This window comes from Triturus cristatus, chromosome 1_2, assembly GCF_964204655.1.
Source record: "Triturus cristatus chromosome 1_2, aTriCri1.1, whole genome shotgun sequence".
Classification (NCBI taxonomy): domain Eukaryota; kingdom Metazoa; phylum Chordata; class Amphibia; order Caudata; family Salamandridae; genus Triturus; species Triturus cristatus.
The window spans coordinates 1122248549-1122271433 of record NC_140580.1 but is presented as its reverse complement, the minus strand read 5'-3'; the positions used below and the strand labels follow the sequence as shown (position 1 = coordinate 1122271433).

Here is a 22885-nt window from a genome sequence, read left to right as displayed (position 1 = left end):
TCAATTGCTAAATTTCAGGTTTCTTAAAATGAGGTTGATGTGCTACTAAACAAACACTGCTGTTAAGGCCTATGGGCAATTTAACACTGTTTACTGCTAATTAAGATTACCAGTGATTCACAGTCAGATGAAGGTGAATGATTTCACTTTATTAAACAGATTCTTTCAATGAACTTGCATTGAGCCACCATAATTCTGGATGTATCTCTTGAATACAAAGGGAAGCTATTAAAGCTGTTGCACTGAACCAAACAATACTGTTATACAATATAAGGTAAGGGGGGCAGGTTTTTCCTATGGGTGGCAGTCTCTTCAAAGTGCATTGCTATGATGAGAACAACAAACCAGGTTTTGGCAAATATCAACACTCACTTTAATGATGTGTCTTTTGCGGGAAACGAGTGGGACAATGATCCTCTCCACACACCAGATGCAGAACCTCTTCCACTTCAACACACAAGACAACCTCATGGAACATCATTTTGCTTTTGTGAATATGGTCATGCAATGGAATGAATGGGTCAAATTTCCTTTTTGAAGAAATTCAGAAATTAGCCCCTGCCTCACCCCTTAAGTAAAATGAATGTAAGCAGAGGTACTTAATCCCGTCTTGTAATCTGCATGGAATGATTGGTTTGCGCAGCAACCTCCTGTGCAGGGGCTCTAACTTGTGAAGTGGATCTCTGACCACAAACTTACTGCTACCTCAGGCCTACCAATCGTTCTCTGGTCCTGGTCTGTGTTCACTTCACGATTAACTTTGGTATCAAGGTGATTGGTGGCAAAGAATATAGATAAGTATTGAGCAGTGCGTAACCTTTCATACATAGATTAAGTCTTAGAACTGAAGTGTTTTCAGTCTTGGAAAAGGGTTTCTAACTATGGACCTCCCCAGAGACAGAAAACTTCATTGAGAAAGTTATTAAAGATATTCCCTATTTCCTTTCTGGGACTAATCTGCTGAGGGAATCTGAATGTTTGATCTTTACTCCTGGAAAGTGGAGAGCTTTGGTGATGAGCCTTTGCCAAGTAGGCTGAACTTCTTTTAAGCTTCTAAAGTAGCACTTCTTTGCTCTTCAATGCTGACTTAGATCCAGCATTTTGATATGTGAGAGTTCCTTCTGGGACTGGGTCCACTTGATATAATGGTTCTCTCTAAGGGGATCTCCAATGATAATCATAAGCATTGACCCCGCAGCACTTCTTTGAAAGTCACATTTTTATAGTATCTTCAGTTTATTTTGGGAACGCCAAGCAGTACATGTTCTAAAAATAAATAATTTTGCAACCTAACGAAAGGCTTTTTCGCGAATTCTAATAATTTACTTTAAAGATGTACCATCAACCCACCACTTTTAATGATGTTGCACGCTAACATAGGTGTATCTAAAGGATAATGTTACTTACCCAGTAAGCATCTGTTCTTGGCATGTAGAGTTGTAGATTCACATACTTTGCATACTCATGCCATCTAGTGTTGGGTCTGGATTTTTGCAAGTTGTTTTTCTTTGAAGAAGTCTTTCCAGTCGCGAGGTAAGGTGACTCCTCCTATTGGTGATAGTGCGCATGGGCATCGTCTCTATTGTTAGATTGTTTTCCCGCAGAGGGTAAGAATGGAGTTAGTAAGTGTAGAATAGAGATGCCCTTCCGTATGTAAGTAAACTGAGAAACTGCAACAACTACAGGAGACCGGGGAGGCGGGTAGGCGCATGTGAATCTACAGCTCTACATGCCAAGAACAGATGCTTACTGGGTAAGTAACATTATCCGTTCAAGGCATGTGAACTGTAGATCACATGCTTTGCACAGACTATACAGCAGTATACTCCCAAAGCGATGGCTAACCTGTAGTTGTTGCAGTTGTCTGAAACAGCGTTTTAAGTACTGCTTGGCCTACATTAACTTGTTGCCTCACTGACACAGCTACACAATAGTGTTTGGTGAATGTGTGCTGTGTAGACCATGTTGCTGTCTTACTGATGTCAGCTAGGGGAATATTCCCTAAGAAGGCCATTGTAGCCACTATTTTGCGAATGGACTGCGCTCTAGGGGGCAAAGTTTGTTTTGCTTTCTGATAACATGTCTGGATACATTTTGCAATCCATCTTGCAATTCCTGATTTAGATATAGGATTGCCTTTGTGTGGTGGCGAAAAAGCAACAAAAAGTTGCTCTGTTTTGCGAAATTCTTTAGTTCTGTAATATAGTAGAGCTCTTCTAACATCAAGGGTGTGTAGAGCTCATTCTGCTACAGAATTAATCTGAGGAAAGAACACGGGTAACTCAACTGATTGATTGATATGAAAGGCAGAAATGAGTTTAGGGAGAAGTTTAGGGTTGGTGCGAAGAACCACTTTGTCTCTATGAAGCTGAAAGAAAGGCTTTGTATAGTTAATGCCTGGAGTTCACCAACTCTTCTCAGTGAAGTTACTGCGATGAGGAAAGCAACCTTCTATGAGAGGAATTGTAATTGGCACCTCTGCGTTGGTTCAAATGGTGGACCCAATAGCCTTGTAAGTACTATGTTTAGGTTCCACACTAGTGCAGGTGGGACTCTTGGTGGTATCACTCTTTTTTATCCTTCTAGAAAGGCTTTAATCAGAAGAGAGATAAGTGTTGTCTGTTTTGTATGTATGCAGCTACTGCTGCTAGATGTAAGCGAATGGATGTGTAGGCTAGTCCAGTTTGCTGTAAATGTAACAGGTAACATATGATGTTTTGTACAGAAGCATCAAAAGGATTGATATTGTAATTGTTACAAACGCTAACAAATCGCTTCCATTTTGCTGCATAAAATGCCCTAGTAGTAGGCTTTATAGCCTCTTTTAGGATATTCATACAGTCTGGTGGCAAGTGTAAATAACCAAACTCTATGACTTCAGACGCCAGATCGCTAGGTTGAGTTCTTTGGGATTTGGATGCCTGATTTCTCAATTGCTCTGAATGAGGACACTGGAGGTGACATGCAGCTTTTGGTGTGGAACTATTGACAGTTCCGACAGGGTGGTGAACCAGCGTTGATGTGCCCATGTTGGAGCTATGAGAATTAGTGTGAGGGATGTTTGCCTGAGCTTCTGAACTACCATTGGAATGAGTGGCGGAAAAGCGTAGGCAAATATCCCTGACCAGTTTATCCATAGGACATTGCCTTTGGAGAGCGGATGTGGGAACCTAGAGGCGAATATTGGGAATTTTGCGTTTTCTGCTGTGGCGAACAGGTCTATCTGAGGTAATCACCATTCCTGAAAGTAGGGGAGGAGAACCTGAGGATGAAGTTCCCACTCATGGATTTGCTGCTTCTGTCTGCTGAAAAGGTCCGCAATCTGATTGTTTACTCCTGAAGTTAAATCTTGTGGTGTATAGCCCATTTCCAAATGGCTTGTGCTAGGCGTGACAGTGGAGAGAGTGTGTCCCCCTTGTTTTTGTATATAGTACATAGCTGTCATGTTGTCCGTGCGGATTAGGACAGCTTTGCCTATGAGGTGAGTTTGAAAGGCTTTGAGCGCTAGAAACACTGCTAGTAGCTCTAGGTAATTAATGTGGAGAATTTTGTGCTTTAGAATACACAATCCTTGGATTGTGTGATCCTGTAAGTGAGCACCCCAACCAGTGAGTGATGCGACTGCTGTTAGCACTGTCTGTGGAACAGGGTCGATGAAGGGCTGCCCTTTGGGTACATTTTGTGGGTTTCACCACTGTAGCGAGCGATAGGTACGGCCGTCAACCAACACTAGATCGGTCAATAGACCCTGTGACTGGCTCCACTGACTTGCTAAGCATTCTTGAAGCGGACACATGTGAAGTTTTGCATGGGGTACAATTATGATGCAAGACGCCATCATTCCCAGCTGTTGCGTGAAGATTCTGGCTGGTAATGAGTGGTTGGGCTGCAACTGAGTGAGAAGAGACTGAATACGGTGAATTCTGGCTGTATTGGGAGAGGCTATAGCTTTTTGAGTGTCTATGGTAGATTCCAAATAAGTCTGTGTGTTTGAAGGCTGCAGATGGGACTTCAGCCCATTCACTTTAAACCCTAGTTGGTGTAGTAAGTGAATTGTGGCTTGAGTGCTGGCTTTGATGAGCCAGTCGTCCAGATAGGGGAAGACGTGGATATGCTGTCTTCTCAGATGAGCTGCAACTACTGACAGGCATTTGGTAAATACTCTGAGAGCAATGGTGACTCCAAACGGTAGTGCTTTGAATTGGTTGACCCGCTATTACAAATCTGAGATATTTACGATGAGCGGGGTGAATTGGAATGTGGAAATATGTGTCCTTTTAGTCTAGAGTCAAGTCAAAAAGTTATTTATTTGTTTTTTTCATAACAATAAAGATCAATAAACAAAATGTAATTTTTGCCCCATTAAAATCATTCAAAATACAAAGTTTAAAAGAAGTATCATTCCCATAAAATAGTTCATGTTGGAATAGTAAATTACACTTTTCTAATGTTAGCACGCCATCTAGCGCAAGTCGATGTACAGACTTGCGTTGTAATGGCATAGCGTTGTAACATCGCATGCGTTGTAACGCATGCGATGTAACTGCACGCGTTGTAATGACACGCGTTGTAATGTCATACATCCTTTCATAAGCCCCTTTTGGCTGTGATGACTCAGCTTTTTATAGGAGGTTACTAATTTGTATGAACATATTTACCCCTCGGCAGGTTAAGATGGAGTAGACGTAAAGTTGTCTTGTTGTAATAGTGGGAGCGCTGGTTGAAGTGTTACCATGTGGAAATGGTCTGACAGTATGTTGAGGTTCAGTTCTCTGAGGTCCAGAATAGGTCTTAAGGAGCCGTCCTTTTTGGGAATTAGAAATATAGGGAGTAAACGCCTGACCCTTGGTATTGTAATGGTACCGGCTTTATGGCTCCTTTTAGCAAGAGAGACTGGGCTTCCTGTTTGAGGAGGTGCAAATGTTCTGGTGACGGTTAGTGAGAATGAGGTGGAATGTTTGGAGGATTGTTGGTAAGCTCCAGGCAATAACCATATTGGATAATTCCTAACACCCATTTGTCTGCTGTTATAGATTGCCAAATGGGGAGGAATTGTAGAAGACGTCCCCCGACAGGCAGGTGTTAAATGATCAGGGGGAAGCGTAGGTAAGTCACTGATTGTTAAAGGAAGGGGAGTTACGTGGTGTGGAACCCTTTCTTCTACCCTTGCCATTGTTTCCTCTATATCCTCCTCTAAAGAAAACCTCTTGTAGAGGAAGGTTGATTGTTGTCTTTATAGGAGGAAACATTGGTGTCTGAGGATGTGGTCTTAGAGCCCCCACGATAAAAGGAGTGATGAAAGGAGCCCCGGTTTGAAGGAGACTGTAGAGCTCCCATATACTTGGCTACCTCAGTGTCTTTTTTCACTTTCTCTAAAGCCTGATCAACTTCAGGGCCGAAAAAGATGCTCTTTATCAAACGGAGTGTTTAAGATGAATTGTTGGACTTCAGGTTTGAAACCGGAAATCCTTAACCAGGCGTGTCTCCTGAGTAACACACTAGTGTTAATCTCTCAAGCTGCAGTGTCGGCAGCATCTAAGGCACATCTAATAGAGGAATTGAAGATGAGCTTTCCCTTCTTGTGCTAAATCCTGTGCTTTAGCTTTGTGCTCTTCTGGGAGATGTTGGAGCAATTGCTCCATTTCGTCCTTCTGCTCTCTATCATAGCTGGCTAAGAGGGCCTGGTTATTGGCATTGCGCCAATGATTCGCCACCTGGGCAGCTATTCATTTGCCAGAGGCGTCTATTAATGTTGACTCCTTGTCCAGAGGGGGGGGGGGGCATCCCCAGAGGTTTGTGAATTAGCCAATTTACCAGCATTAGAGGCAACAAGTGAGTCTAGAGGTAACTGCCCCTTAATGAAGACTGGATCAGAGGTAGCAGGCTTATACTTTTGATCAATTGTGGGAGCTAGAATATGAGCAGGGTCTTTAAAGATGTCATCGGCATGTCTCATCATGCCTTTGAGCATAGGGAGAGTCTAACTAGATCTGTGTGTACTACTCAAAGTTTTGAACAAGAAATCTTCTTCTATGGATTCTTTGTGTAGCTTTACCCCGTGATATTGTGCAGTTCTAGCAAGCAACTCTAAGAAACCTACATTGTTGTCAGGAGGGGAAGGCTTTGCATGGTAAAGGTCTGGGTCATTATCTGTAGGTGGATCAATAGTGTAGTCTTTCCAGGCATCTACAGGTAACTGAATATCTTCATCATCATCATCATCAGGCTGTGAGGGTGGAGAATTGTGTGGTGTGATAAGTAAATGTTCCAATACTGGAGAAGGCAGTGAAGGTGTAGGGGAACGTGGTGGGAAAAGAGGAGGAGAAGGGTTAGTACCAACATTCTTCTTTTTTAAAGGAATCTTCTATTGTTTGTCCTCTGACTCACGTTTGCGTTTGTGAGGCAGTTTGGTAAGAAGATGTCCTGTATCAGGGTTAATGTAAAGTTCCTTTTGTTTAGGATCTGATTTGGGGGGTGGTAAGTCGAGAATCGGATCCTGCAACTTCGAAGGAGCATTTTTCGGTTTCGGCGCCGACGACTTCGGTGCAGGGATGGAATGACCTTGCAGCTCGGAAGGTTTGGGCTCCGAAGCCATTTTGAATTTTGGCATCAGGGGTTACGGCCCTGAAGCAGTCTTCGGCTTTGAGCTTGAAGGTTTCGGCTCAGTGCCGCACTTTGGTCGACTCGATCCAAAGCCGGAAGGCTTGACACATCAGCAAAGGAAATTATTATGATGTCATCTGGGTTAGGGTAAAGTGACATCAATGCCTGGAAATAATCAGGGTCAAAGGCCATATAATCGCACCCCCCTTTGATGTTATTAAGGTCAAAGGGTGTGTGATGGCACTTCCGCTACTCCTGGTATTTTGGTGAATTGATGTCCATGCTGAATGGAAACAAAACACCCAGTCACCTACCATGATGTTTTCTCGGGCTAGCGAGGTCAGCATAGGGATCAAAAGGCACAGTTCAGTCCCTCTGTAATACGGTGCTGTGTATCTGACAGTTTGTCCCAATTACAAAGAAGGCATTAGAAATGATTAGAGGCCCCATTTCCACACTGTTCATGCAATTCTTTGAGCGTCTATCTTTCTGAAATAAACAATATGTGCCTTTCAAGAGACTTGCATTTTTACTAATTTTGTAAACTGCTATGGGATCCTGCACATAGGATTAGTCAGATTTGTTTATCTCTGTGGCATAAAGTGCTTGTCCCCTGGATCAAATTCAAGTGCATGCTCTCACCAAGAGTATGTCCTTAGGAGTGTGTCATTATTTTGCAATTTGCAGTCTGCAGTGCTTGATTTCTTGGCTCTTAAAGACAGATTTACCACCTTCCTAAATTTGCCACTATTCACACATTGTCCAGTGGTTTAATGACACAGTTTCCTTTCCAACATGCATGATGAATGCATAATCAATGGCTTTTGTCCAATAGCTTAATTAGCAAGCCACAAACGATCAGAGCTGGCATTCATCAGCGGCGCCCTCCTACCTGTGAAACTGTGATACTGCACTTCTTTGCCAGCTCCTCTTTGGCTTCTTCACTAGGGTATGGATTGCTGAGGTGTGAGTAAAAATACTCATTCAAGATTTCCGTTGCCTGTTTGCTGAAGTTACGCCTTTTTCGTCTAAAACAAGAAACACATTGTGAAAGGTTTTAGCTGCCCATGCTTGACTGAATGCCTGCATTTGTGTTGCAACACATTTGCTGGTCTTCACTCAGTGGTGTAGGACAACATAAGAAACACAGTCATGAAAACAATGAATTGCATAGCACTGGAAAGTAGATATGTATGCATAATTCATAATTAAAGGCCCACTTACAGAATTTGGCTTCTTTATGACTCGTACACAGACATTAACATTTGGACTACCTAGTAAATGTTAGTCCAGGCACAACCCGGGTTCTTCCACTGCAGCTATATGTCATATATTGGGGAAACAGTCAGAACACCGCGGCCTCAGCCACGTGTATTCCGACATCGCAAATGTAACCACGCTTGCCTTAAACACTCATATGCCTTAACCACGCATATGCATAGTTAAGGCAGTGCACGGTCTAGCTGCAGACTGCTGCAGGGACAGAAGCAGGAAGAGAGGCAGAGGACGCAGTGAGGTAGGTGGGGCTGTGTTGGGGAAGGGGGGTCATTTTCAGGGCTGTGGTGATCGCAGAGGGTGGTAGTTTTTGGGGCTGTGCTGGGGGTGGGGGGATAGTTTTCAGGGCTGTCCTGGGGGTGGGGGTAGTTTTGGAGGCTGTGCTGGAGGGAAGGAGGGGAGTTTTGGGTCTGTGCTAGGGGAGATATCACCAGGAAGAGAGGCAGAGGACGCGGTGAAGTAAGTGGGGCTGTGGTAGGAGGTCGTTTTCAGGGCTGTGCTGCAGACCGGGGATAGTTTTCAGTGGTGGGGAGGGTCGGGGTAGTTTTCAGGGCTGGAGAGTGTTGAGGTAGTTTTCAGGGGCGGGTCGGGTAGGGTTCAGGGCTGGGGTAATTTTCAGGGCTTAGGGGAGGGCGGAGTAGTTATATGGGCTCAAGTCGATTTTTTAATTAAGGGTTAGGGCGTTAGGCCTAAGGGCAGTGCAAGGGGTTGAAGTAGTTTTTGGGACAGAGCGGGGTGGGGGTGGGTTGGGTATTGCATGTTAAGGGGCAGGGCTTTAGGGCTCACGGCACGGGGAGGAGAATGGGTTCGTATTTAAGACTTAGAGGAGGGCAGGTTAGTTTTTAGGTCACAGTGGGGGGTCGGGTAGTTTTTTTAATTAGGGGTTAGGGTTTTAGGCCTAAGGGCAGTGGAAGGGGTTGGGGTAGTTTTAGGGACAGTGCGGGAGTAGGAGGGGGTCAGGGTAGCATATGTTAAGGATTAGGGACAGCGCGGGTGGGAGGGGCAGTGCTTAATTTGAGCCGGAGCTTTCCGGTGCTCAGCACCGTCACCTAATCATCAGCACCGGAGCGTCTAGCACCAATTAAGGGCACACACATTTGGAAGTAAAACGATTTCCCCATGATCACAGAATGTTGAGGCACGCCGAGACTCGAACCCAGTCCCTCAGCTCCGAAATCTGCAGCTCTAGCCATTAGGCCAAGTCCTCTCCAGTATAATAAGTGCTGGGGTTCTAGTCAGGAGGCATTTTGCACCAGCACATTTCTCCTATTGGCGCTGCCTCCTGAGGAGAGCCCCGGCACTTTTAATATTACAAATTAACCACTGGGGAGGGGGCCGGGGTAGTGTATGTTAAGGGGCAGATAGGGGGTTTGTAGATTAGGGCGGGGCGAGGGTGGTGGGAGTAAGGGCGAGCTTAGCCATTCATAATCCTTTACCATTCATGCCTTTACCACGAAATTGGTTGGTAAAGGCATGTGTGATAAAGGAATGCGTGGTTAAGACGCATTCGTGGTTCGGGCTGAGTGGTAGAGGCATGTGTGGTTCAGCCATGTGTGCCTCTATCATACAACCCATGTATAAAGTTCCTTCTATGAAAATGCTGAGGAGAGAGCACCTGTTTGCCCGAGAGTCCAAGAATTAACAAAGGGCAAGGGGAGGGAATACAGTACAAGGAAATGAAAAAAGAACTAGAACTCAAGTTACATACTTGGTTAAGGTAAACAAAGGTGGATGAGTTCAGGGGTAAATCAGGAATTACTTTATGATTTAAAAATCGGTAACTTTCAGCAATCAGTATGTTCGAAATTCAGAGTTTGTAAACTTCCAGAATGCACGTAAAACATTTTACATTTGCTCACATTTATTCATCGCTATTTGTAATCAATAAAAAAGAGTAAGACCTAATCCTGCGGTCTGCTTACGAGGGGCAGACTATGGGCCCTATTCACAAACTTAATTTTGTGCTACATTTTGTAATACTGCCAAACAGAACAGACTACTTCATGCTATTCACAAACCTACACGTAGAGTTTACGCCTCCACCCCCTCCTATCTTTTTCTGTGTTTTGTGATCTCCACCCCAAGTGCAGTCTCCACACACATAAGTACATGTTTTAGTAGTAAATGTGGGAAAGGACAGAGGGTAGTGGCTGGAAAATGAGGAATACTTACTTCTAATGGAGAGGGTAATAGGGAGGAGGGGTTAAGGGAAGGGTCAAGGAGGGGTTTATGGAATTACGTCTACAAAGAATAAGTCAATGCCTGCTCACAGACTGCAGTTCTAAAGTAACTGCAGCCAAAAAGGTACTCAAAATGGTAGTAAGGTGCTCCAGCTCAGAACTGAAGTAAGTCCACCACCACATGTCGTCAACCACTGGTACTGCAACACCCTCCCATAGAAATCAATAGGGTTAGGGACTTCAAATAAAACTCCACAGGAAATACTATTAAATTAAATTAAATATTTTAATAACTTTTTCGTATTTGAATATTAGTGTGGCAATAAATGTTATTAAATATAATTAATTTACTTTTCATTAATTCTACACATAACGTTTAGGATGTTTTTTTAAAATATTTTTTTTGCTTGCTTTTAAACATTGACATAAAAGATAAAAAAATCACGAGTGCACGAGACCAAATAATCAACAGATACTGACAAATGGTATAAGACAGAGAATAGTACAACACTTCGTCTGAAAGAGAGCACAATCAGATCACAGAATGTTACAGATGTACATGTGCTGAGGGTCACATTAGAGTCAACCAGCGTTACCCACAGTAGGTCAGACAATACGGGGTTTAAGGCTCTTTTCCCTGTTCTCCCAATGCCAGATCCGGTCCCTCTCCCTCTGGTCCTAGTTACAACCCATAGTACTGTAACCATGGGGTCCATATCTTGCGAAACGTTCAAGGAAACCCCCTTGCCACATAGGTCACTTTAACGTTTAGGAATTATTAGTGCATACAAAATGTTTTAAATTAGGTGGGATTTTTTTAAATTTTACCTTGAGAAGAAGAATTTTAATGTAATTTAATATATTTTAAATAATGTAAAATTTATTTCAAAATGCAGTTAATAGCACTGCAGCCTTTTCTCTTAGTTTTATTTTAAAAATAAATATATACAAATAGTGTATGTCACTATTTTACATGAAAAATATTTTAACAAAATCTTTCCTAGTTGAATAAACTTTTTTTACTTTTTCCTTTACTTAGAGAGACTGCTCAGTGGGGGCGGAGATCTCTGAATGGTAAAGTATATTCCAAAGTTGCCTATACTTTACCAAAGGGAGATCTCCACAATCTGCGCAGAGATGTTCGCATGGTAAAGTAAAGGGAAAGCTCCCTATACTTTACCATAGAAGGCTCTCTACCTCAGAGGTGGAGGAAACAAACTCACCCAGCATCCAGTTTAAATGGATTTTGTTGAAGAACGTCTGGCTCCATGGACAATATCCACTATTTCAAGAGGCAAAACTCAGCTGTCGCCAATCAATCGCCCCACATGGAATGTGGGTTTCAGAGATTCAGGTGCAGGAGTACTCCCCTGCCCCCCAGAGACCTCTGATCTCCACTCCTCTCATATGACCCCTACCACAGCAGTGAGTCATTTGTCACAATCATGAAGTCTGGAAGGGGAAGGTCTGTTGGTGTTTATCTGCCATCACAGAAGATAACAAGAAGTCTCTTGAAATCTAGATGTATTTGGAGAGACAGTTCGGTGTTGGGCCAACTGAAACCTAGAGTTCTATTGAAGGGCCCACATGTGGCACCTGGTGTAAGGGACAATCAGAATGTACAGGTCTAGGAGCTCAAGAAACCTCTGAACCAATCTCACCAAGACCCAGGACTGAGACAGAAAATTTGAGTCATATTCTCAATGTCCTGGACTGCCTGTGGTGGTGGAAAGGCCCTGTATCCAGTATCCATTACACCACTGTGCCCAGAATTACTCCAAGACGGAAATCTGGTGGGACTTCGACTCACTGATACAAAATCACAAAGAGGTCAAGAGGGCGGCCATAATCAGGAGGTGTTCTAATACTGACTATGGCGAACCTGCCTTCGGCAGTCAGTCATTGAGATACTGGAATACATTTATCCCCGACCTCAAAAGGTGAGCTACAACCACCACCAGCACTTTTGTGAACACCCAAGGAGCCGAAGTAAGGCCGAATGGCAGTAAGCGAAAGTGGAGCGAGCTCCAACTCCACAATGAACTGTAGATAACTTCTGTGTAACCGCAGGACAGATATATGAAAATAAGCACCCTGTAAGTCCAAAGATACCATCAAGTCTCCAGGATGCAGAAAAAACAGGATCTGTTGCAGAGTGAGCTTTTTCAACTTGTCCTTTCTCAGAAAGGTATTCAATGACCAGAGGTCCAGTATAGACCCAAGGCCTTCATCCTTCCTCGACTTAAGAAGTAGAGAGAATAGTATCACTTGGCCCTCTCAGAGCCCAGCACCCTTTCGACTGCACCTTTGTCCAGCAGGAGGTTGACTTAATGCATAAAGATTAAGGCATGGTCTGTCAAAATTAGCCCTGGTGGGAAGAAATATGAGGCAAGGAAGAAGGTAAAGGTAGGGTGTAGCCTCTTTGAGCAATCTATAAAACCTATCAGTCTGATGTGATGGATTTCCAACTGGGAGAAATTATCAGATCTTGCCCCCTGTCAGCTAGCTCTGGGTCCGCAAGGACAAATCGAAGCAGCTTGGGGCCTCTGCACCAGGGGAGGATAGATGAATGCCGCTGCTACTGGTGTGAATGGGTGTGACTGCAACAAGCCTAATGCCTTGAAAAGACTGGGACAGATGCTGTACCTGTGGAGAAGGTTGATGGTGTCAGTAAGCTAGGCCTCTGCTGTAACCCTTACATTTCCTGTATTCTAGTAGAATGGGCAAGTTGGCCACAATAACCCCAAGATTATTGCTGTGGTATGACGATCTTTAAATTGCTCTAGCACCAAATCAGCCTTGTCCCCAAAAAAGTCTATATGTGTCAATGGTCATGTCCATGCAGGAAACCAGGAGATTTCCCAAAAATCTAGTTTTTTTAATCCAAGCGGGTGCTGGTGTCGATAGAACAGGCTACGAAAACATTGTTGTCTAGGTAGTTCAAATTTTGCTGCATCCTGTCCATCCTGAATCGTCGCGTCAATAGATTCTCTTCGAGGAAAGTCGGCAACATCTTGCTGGCAATATGCCACAAATTGTGGGTGTACCTGCCCAGACCGCCCCACATTCAAAGAGTGAAGGACCAGGCTAGCTAACCGAAATATCTATTTGCAGAAAACATCAGTACACTTTTATTTCCTATCAGTGGGGTTTGAGGGAAAGGCATTTGAAATCGCCTTACTCACTGATGCCTGCACTACATGACTTTCAGGCATAGTGTATTTTGTCACGAATAGGGTCACCAGAGACTGGTTTGTGTCACCTGGCCATAGGTTGACCACTGAAGGAGGAAAGAATTGTTTTGACCAACTGACTTTGAGAATATCAGTGAGTGCCTTCTTAACTGACAATAAAGGCTCTGAAAAAGCCCAGTTTGGTGTATTTGAGTCAGCAAAGTGCCTTTGGTCTCAACTTCAGGCAGTTGCAAATCTAGTTCCTCTGCCATTCTGTGCACTTCTTCTGCAAAGGAGGCACTTTCTTCTGTTGACGGATCAGGTGGTGAGTCAAGTTTGGTATCTGGGGAGGTGTCTAACCCATTGGCATTCTGTAAGTCTAGGTAAAGTCCTTATCGGTGTAATGAAGGTGGATCAGGTTGTCTGCTTCCTCACCATCATCAGCGTAGTGGGGAATGTTTTGAATGTCTTGGACTGTGTAATTTGGAGCTGAATAGGGCCCTTCAGCCTCTGGCAACACTGGAGTCATGAAGTAGGCTAAGGATCTCATTGAATGACCACTGGTTGCTTCTTGGAAAATGCACTGGCTGGGGCTGGCATCACTTCGCTCGAAACATGCATTGGATTCAGAAGAGGGTGGAGGCAAGGGGCCCTTTGAGTTTCGTCCTCGTGACATATTTCCTGATTTTCAGTGCAGGATGGGGCTGAGTCCTGCTTGGCTTTTTTGTACGTAAGGGGGTTTTGGACTAAGAGTTCCCTGGAGGTATCAAATAGAAGTGGGACTTAGCGTGGAAGCAGCCAACAACTTAGAGCAAGAGCAAGATTGCTCTTTCGAATGAGGCCTCTTTTTATGCTTGGCGGCATACAGTTTCGCCCCCTCGTCTCTGATCGACTTCGGATGCATGAGGACATATTTCTCACATGCCTTTCAGTCGCGATCAGAACCCAGGCACCAAAAATACATGTTGTGCAGATCAATAACCGACATTGGCTTCCTGCAGTTGCGGCACACCTTGAATACTGTCCTCTTCGGAGGAGACATTTTGGCCTAGCACAGTCTAAAACATTTTTGGAGTCACTTGAGAAAGTTGGGAGCAGAGCTCTGGAACTGCGTCAACAGGCACTGAAATAATAGAGCTGATATCAGAGAGCAGCTGTGGCACCTATATGTGACCCCGCTCTGTCACTTCTGGGGTGATGCAAGAACACGGCAGAGACACATTTCACTATCTGCCAGCACGCAGGAGCCTTTGCTGTGGGAATTTTCAGGATCCAGTCTGGCATCTGGGATATTCTAAAGGTGAGGAATCTGTTGTTAGAAGTATCTATCCAAACTTGAGTGCATGACAGGCAAAGAGCTAGATACTTCTAGTTAAACTGAGCTGAAAGCAATTCAGCGATCTTTTTCTAATGGTTGGCCTGCCTTTTTCAATTGAATCCTTAATATGACTTCTTATGGCATAGGTACATTTTGATGAAACTTTATGCAGTGAATGTTTTCTTGCTGTCAGTAGAAGTGAATCCAGTTATCAAGGGAATAAGAGAAGGCACACACTAGACAGGTGAGTGTCTCTTTGATAAAATGCTGCTGCCTGGAATCTAGCTTGCTAGGTAAAATCTTGGGGCACAGAGAACTAAGAGGAAGTACACACAAAACCAATTCTACCATTTACAAGAGTATTTAGGAGAGTTTATTTACTTATTTAATATTTAACTTTTTTTGATGCACAGCAAATGCCAGGAATACAGCTTTTCGGGGCAGCACACATATTTGATAAAAAATCAGCAGCCGCAGCCCGTGCAGGTAAGAGCGGTCGGGCCGGATTAGGGGGAGGGGGGGCGGAATTCGACAGACGACCACGAGTGATAATTGAATAAATAATTAACTTTCTCTTGTGGTCGTCTGTCAAACCCCCCACAGCTCTTACCTGCACGGGCCGCAGCTAAAAATCGGTTTCAAGATAAACAATGACAAGAGTAAACAATGCAAGGAATCTTGTAGTAATCTGTTTAAAGGAGGGAAGAGCATGGCTAGAGAGGAGGTAAAGGGTGTAAGTTACACACTGATAATAGCAAACAATGCAAGTATTATTTGTGGCAAACTGTTTAAAGGACGGGCAAGCAAGGATGGAGAAGAGGTAGACGGGGCACAAAGAAGGAGAATGGGAGGGACACACTGACAGGAGGAAGGTGATTGTAAGATATTATTGATCAGTAGCTGAATGATATTCCGCTTTACATGATTGGAGGGGCCCTGGGGTTATGCGGCAGAGATCTTCTGGGTGTGAGAGGGTATGAAGGATGAAGCAGGAGGACTAGTTAGAGTTACTTAGATTCCTGCAGGTGCACTGATGGATTAATTTTGCCTTGAAGTATTATTAGTCATGTTTGTTTTAGGCTCTTGTGTACGGTGTAAAATAAGGTTCTTCAAAAGTGCCTACTGAATAGTTTCTGCAAAGTTTCATTCCTCTGAAGATTGGGTTGCAATCCGAATGCACGCGCCTAAGGACAATGTGCAGCAGAGCATTAGTCCTGCTGTGCTATGCCCCATCACTCTTACATTGTTGCTAACTACATTTCATCATATAACCTGCAAACTCCTTCCCCAAGGCTCTATTTATCTCATTACTTTCCTTCCGCTCATTTAGTGCTGTTTACCCTGTTTCATTTGAGAAAAAGCACTTTGCAATGTGCATCTGCAAGATTTACCTTTGCAGTTGCTTTGTGTGCTCTGCCAGCCTAGTAACTGATCGTTTGTAATTGCCTGCCAATGATCAATGTGGCCAGGATACTGCTGGTGATAACAGTGCTTCTTCTACATAGTGCTTGCACGTATAAATGTATAAAGTGGTTGGCTACCAGCTGAGAGAAATACTCTGTTACTGTTTCATGGTTTCACAGACATAAGCCTGACTTGTCCATCAACACTGGAGCTCACTGAGGTCTGCCTGTCTCAGACAATCCCTCCGTTGACCCTACGGTGTCCCTGAGTATAGAACTTGTGTGTAATAAAGTTATACTTTATTGCCCAGATATACCTGGAGCTCACTGACATCTGTGTCACTCAAACACTCCTTCCTTTACACTACACTGTCCCTGAGTACAGAACATGTATATAGTAGAGTTATACTTCATTGCTCAGATATACATGGAGCTCACTGAGATCTGTGTCGCTCAAACACTCCTTCCTTTACACTACACTGTCCCTGAGTACAGAACATGTATATAGAAGAGTTATACTTCATTGCCCACTTATACCTAGAGTTCACTGAGATCTGCAAGACTCAAATGTTCCCTCAATTTACACTACACTGTCCCTGGGTACCGAACATGTGTGTAGTAGAGTTATACTACTTTGCCCGGATACACCTGGAGCTCACTGAGAACTGCACGACTTAAACATTTCCTCCCTTTATACTACACTCTCCCTCAGTAGTAGAGCATGACAAACATTCCCCCGTTTACACTACACTGTCCCTGAGTACCGAACATTCGTAGAAGAGTTATACTTCATTGCCCACTTATTACAGGGCTCACTGAGATCTACATGACTCAAACAGTTTCTTGTTTACATTACACTGTCTCTGGGTACCGAACAGGTGTGTACTAGAGTTATACATCATTGCCCAGATATACCTGGATCTCATTGAGATCTGCATGACTCAAACATTCCCTCCTTTATACTACACTCTCCCTGAGTACAGAACGTGTGTGTAGGGTTATAGTTCATTGCCCAGATACAACTGGAGCTCACTGAGCTCTGCATAACTCAAACATGTCATTTCCTTGTTTACACTACACTCTCCCTGAGTACAGAACGTGTGAGTAGTAAAGTTATACTTCATTGCCCAGATACAACTGGAGCTCACTGAGCTCTGCATAACTCAAACATCTCATTTCCTTGTTTACACTACACTCTCCCTGAGTACAGAACGTGTGAGTAGTAAAGTTATACTTCATTGCCCAGATTTAACTGGAGCTCACTGAGCTCTGCATAGCTCAAACATGTCCTTGTTTACACTACAGTGTCCCTGAGTACAGAGCATGTGTGTAGTAGTAAATTTATACTTCATTGCCCAGATATAAGTGGAGCTCACTGAGCTCTGCATAACTCAAACATGTAATTTCCTTGTTTACACTACACTCTCCCTGAATACAGAACGTGTGAGTAGTAAAGTTATACTTCATTGCCCAGATATAACTGGAGCTCACTGAGCTCTGCATAGCTCAAACATTTCCTTGTTTACACTACAGTGTCCCTGAGTACAGAGCATGTGTGTAGTAGTAAAGTTATACTTCATTGCCCAGATATAACTGGAGCTCACTGAGCTCTGCATAGCTCAAACATTTCCTTGTTTACACTACAGTGTCCCTGAGTACAGAGCATGTGTGTAGTAGTAAAGTTATACTTCATTGCCCAGATACAACTGGAGCTCCCTGAGCTCTGCATAACTCAAACATGTCATTTCCTTGTTTACACTACACTCTCCCTGAGTACAGAACGTGTGAGTAGTAAAGTCATACTTCATTGCCCAGATATAACTGGAGCTCACTGAGCTCTGCATAGCTCAAACATTTCCTTGTTTACACTACAGTGTCGCTGAGTACAGAGCATGTGTGTAGTAGTAAAGTTATACTTCATTGCCCAGATATAAGTGGAGCTCACTGAGCTCTGCATAACTCAAACATGTCATTTCCTTGTTTACACTACACTCTCCCTGAGTACAGAACATGTGAGTAGTAAAGTTATACTTCATTGCCCAGATATAACTGGAGCTCACTGAGCTCTGCATAGCTCAAACATTTCCTTGTTTACACTACAGTGTCCCTGAGTACAGAGCATGTGTGTAGTAGTAAAGTTATACTTCATTGCCCAGACACAACTGGAGCTCACTGAGCTCTGCATAGCTCAAACATTTCCTTGTTTACACTACAGTGTCCCTGAGTACAGAGCATGTGTGTAGTAGTAAAGTTGTACTTCATTGCCCAGATACAACTGGAGCTCCCTGAGCTCTGCATAACTCAAACATGTCATTTCCTTGTTTACACTACACTCTCCCTGAGTACAGAACGTGTGAGTAGTAAAGTTATACTTCATAGCCCAGATATAACTGGGCACTGAGTTCTGCATAACTCAAACATGTAATTTCCTTGTTTACACTACAGTGTCCCTGAGTACAGAGCATGTGTGTAGTAGTTATACTTCGTTGCCCAGGTATAACTGGAGCTCAGTGAGAGCTGAATGACTCAAACATCCCCTCGTTTACACTCCACTGTCCCTGGAAACTGAACATGTGTGTAGTAGAGTTTATACTTCACTTATAATTGGAGATCACTGAGATCTGCATCACTCAAACACTTTCTATACTACACTGTCCCTGACAGCAGAACATGCGTTTAGGAGACATCAGCAGGTACACCTGAAGGTAAGCAAGATTCAAACATTTCCTCCATTTCCACTACACTCTCCCTGAGTTCAGAACACGTGCTTAGTAGAGTTATGTTAAACCGATATAAGTAATGGTAATATCAAGGTGACTGACGAATTGCTCTAAGGCAGCACACATCAGACACCATTATGAGCACAACTTGACTCCAAGGTCTCTGGTTTACTGAACATTTACTACTTCAGGGGCAAAATTAGATCACGTAATACCACCTACCACCCAACAATAACCACAAACACCGCAGGCATCAGCAAGTGAATAACATGGCTCCAAGACACATAGTTGGCTAAGCACCTCAGTGGCACATGTGGATCAAGCAATACCCACATACAACACTACAACAATACACATTAGGTGCAACGTCAGACACCATAATGTGCACACCATGTTTGACTTAGCAGTCCCAACTCAGTGGCATGTCCGGATAAGGCAAAACTCACACATCACACCACAACAACAGTATACAATAGCTACAGGTTCTGGCACCATTATGCACAGACACAGTTCAAAGTCATTAAGCTAGCTAAGCAATCACAATGGCACACACAGATTAAGTAAGTTACATATTATGTTAAAAGGATAGTGCACATTCAGCACAACTCCTGACCTTATTATGCACGCAACACAGCTCCAAGCCACATAGTTAGCTAAGCACATGCCACCTCAATGGTCGATCCATTCAGGTTCTGCACCTTCCAATTTACATCTCAATCTTCAAGAAGTTAACTTAAACCCACCCCACCCAGAGACACACAGAATGGTTTCAAAGCTATACAAGAGCAAAGATACCTCGAAAAGTAACTACCACTTGAAGCCGAGTCATAAACAACAACACTCCCCAGCAGAAAGAGACAAACAGCATCCATGCATGTACATCTCTACCTGCATCCATAACAGGCTCTAGGGAGCAACTGCCCAAATAGAAGTCAAAAGGACCACGTTGACTCTAGTCAATGCGAATCTCAGACCCACACAGGGCACCCTTACTCTCACAGGGCTTCAGGACCATACAAATGATGTCAATACCCAAAACAAATGTACTTGATGTAACATACAACGTAACATGACATAACATTGCCCGCATATCAACTGGCGCACTAGTCATCTGTTGGTTTAGGGAGGGAATTTATTTACTCAATAGATCAAAGATGGGTAAATAATGTTTAAATACCTGGCATCCAGAAACCTCGATCGTAGAATCATTACTGCTTCACAAGTGCTTTGTTTCAGCTGCATCTGAATAGAACTGAACTTCCGATGGATGATCCCGACCATCCTTTCAATCTCTTTCGGAGATATGGGACGTGTCCGGCTTTGTTCCCGGAGCAGATTCATAACATGCGTTGTGAACTCATTGCACGCCTAAACATAAATACAAAAATAAAGAATACATCAGCAAGAAAAAAGTCTAGAGCAATGTACACCTTTGAATCATGAAGCTAGTTAACAGTTTACCTTGATTGGAAATTGTATTAATGTTGTGACAGTCAACATGGCCACAGAGCATGAGCAGGGCTTGCCCCAAACCTCTGCTCACTGACTGGTTTCAATAAGGTACCACCATTACTATTTTGTGAGAAAGAAGAAAATACATATTGAATTGCACTCCTATCCACCCATCCTCAAGTTGCTCTGGCTACAACATGGGAGACCTGTATGGGATTAAGACCCTGCCTTTTCTTTAATGCGTGTAATAGTCGCGATAACAACCCGTGTGGCTAACTACCTGCACAATATCCTTATTCAAAGGTGAACTGTGTGTAATATCGTATTGTGCACTAGGTTATGCACTATGTAAACCATATCGGTTCAAGAAAAAGAGCTCATATTTAATACTTCTTGGATTGTGGTAAATTAACTATCATATGTAACATTAAATCTTATAATTGGCGTTTTTCAAGTGCAAACTGTGAACAATGTATTGATCTATCTAAATAAAGAAAACGGTTGCCCAGAAGGATTGAGCAAGAAGGAGCCGCCCTTAAAATGCCGAGGGCTTTTCTGAAATTGGTGGTAGCAAGGATTCAATGCATCACCACACAGAAAGCTTGCACACTAACCATGGAAAGTAATGGCAAATTAGGTGGGAAATATTGCCAAATCGAAAAAGTGTGTCCCTAAACCAGTGGTCTTTCAACTGTTTAATGCAGAGTCCCCCTTTTACAAAACAAAATCATTGTGCCTTCCCACAAGGTTTCACAATTATTCTATTCTGTTACATTGACAATGTTTAAATATGTCTAAACATATTTAAACATTGCACTTACGTTCTGTTATACCTTTTAAAGATGCAATCAGATACAGCATTGCCAAATATACTATTCTGGTCAGCCAGGCCTTAGTAAAGTGTAAAAATGCATTCACAGACGGATTATCAAAAACAGGGGGGGTTATTGGGAGGGGGGCTCGGTTGAGGAATATTTGGGGTCCTTTCTATGTGGCACATCCTCCCAGCCAGGATATAAATGACAAAAGATATTAGTGATGGCCCATTACAGAGCAGCCACTGCCACTCATATATTAAACTTAAATCAAAGCATGATGCTCCTCTTGGCCAGAGCTTGGCAGCCATACCTCCCCATATCAAGGAAGGCCCGCTCCTAGTTTGAAGATCTGTGTCCTGAACCCATGTGCCTCACTGTCACTCTCATTGTGCTGCAAATGATGCTTGAATCCATGCTTATAATAATAATGATATTATTATTGTTATTATCCATACGAATAATAATACCAATAATAATTAGAATGATGATAATAACAGTGTCTTTGTATTTGACGCTTCTCATGACACTTCACGCAGCGGCTGATAGATGGGCATATGTGCTGAAAGGAAAAACAAGATAACTGGATTGATGCACACACAGAAAGCAGGCATGAATGTGTCAACAAGGCGCTGATAGTTATTAGTGAAGGATGAAAAAAACAACGTGAAGACCGCATTCAGTGTATTTGGCGGGGTGGAGATAAATGAGCGGTAAGGTCTAATATTGCTAATGAGGGTTTCTGGTCACATAGTATAAAGTACAAAGCCTGGACGGCCCATAAATCGGACGTGTAACTAGAATTAAGGTCCAATATTTTTGTCTTGTGACAATGAACCACAGAGACCGAGCATCCACTAGTGTGTATATATAGCTAGACCCCAGACATGTGTTGGGCTTGTGGACTAATGCATTCACTTGAGGGGCCTGTGTTTGAGCCCTTGATCACAAGTTAACATTCCAGTGGCTCCACTCAGACTTTCAATCTTCAGAGGTCAATAAAATGAGAACCATTGCGTTGGGTAAGAATAAACATATAGTATATGTCAATAGCGCCAAGACATCGCCTAGGAGTGAGCATGCTTTCCACAAATACACTTGTTATGTCATATATTTTTATACATAACTTCCTTGAACCTGTAATTACAACCCACACTTCGCACCTCGAATTGCAACTGGTTATGTGTTGAGCATGTGGAAGTCAACATCGAGCAAGTCCAGAGATGTAATGAAGCATTTCTTACAGCAACACAAACTGATTGCTTTCTGAGGTACTCCCTCAGCTGGCAAAGATCGAAACTTGGACTCAACTCCCTGGAATTTTACCTGACCAGGAAAAAACATGCGTTTCACTGGGATGTGTGGCAGGCTTAGATCTCCTTTCTCAATTATGCAGGGGACCTCACCTTGCAGTAGGCCAAGATGTTGGTGCTTTTTCATGCATGGAGGAGTTAAGGAGGCCTATTAATGAATTCTAGCATGCACTCAAACTTCAATAGACTGAGGACCCACTGATCAATCGTGATGCAACGCCACTCCTTCAGGAAAGTTGAATTTCTCCCATGGGCCTGCTCAATGGGGCGTACTGTGGTGGGCTGGCTGGTGCCTAACGTAAGTCACTGTCCTCTGTCATCATTATGAGACTTGGACTATTTCCACCTTTTCAAGGCAGGGCCTGCTTCATACAGGCCAATGGAGTCTGAGCGCTGCACTGGTGCTGGAGGTAGGACTAGTGACATAGCTGAAATTCTACCAGGTATGGCTGGCATCAATATTCACCTTGATATGATGGCTGACCTTTAACTCTGAAACCATGACAGGGCTACAGATGCTGCTGATGCAGTATTCCCAGAGATCAGGCCGCATCGTTGTCGATTTTGATACCCAGAAGGGCCTTGTCTACACGCCTCTTTAAGAGTGATTGACCATGAAATGGTATATACAGC

At 43.3% G+C, this 22885-nt stretch overlaps 1 protein-coding gene across 6 annotated transcripts in view; it reads right to left on the bottom strand.

Annotated features, from left to right (window-relative positions):
• Positions 1-22885, bottom strand: part of PBX3 (PBX homeobox 3) — a 416653-nt gene that overhangs the window by 88599 nt on the left and 305169 nt on the right. For all 6 annotated transcript variants that reach the window (XR_014964693.1, XR_014964699.1, XM_085613810.1 and 3 more), the window contains exons 4-5: positions 19850-20040; positions 7496-7631 (exon numbers count right to left, since the gene is read on the bottom strand). Coding sequence is in view for 4 of the 6 variants with exons in the window: in XM_085613810.1 (XP_085469936.1) it covers positions 7496-7631; positions 19850-20040 (327 nt within the window). In the remaining 2 variants the exon portion in view is untranslated. The remainder of the gene's footprint in view (positions 1-7495; positions 7632-19849; positions 20041-22885) is intronic.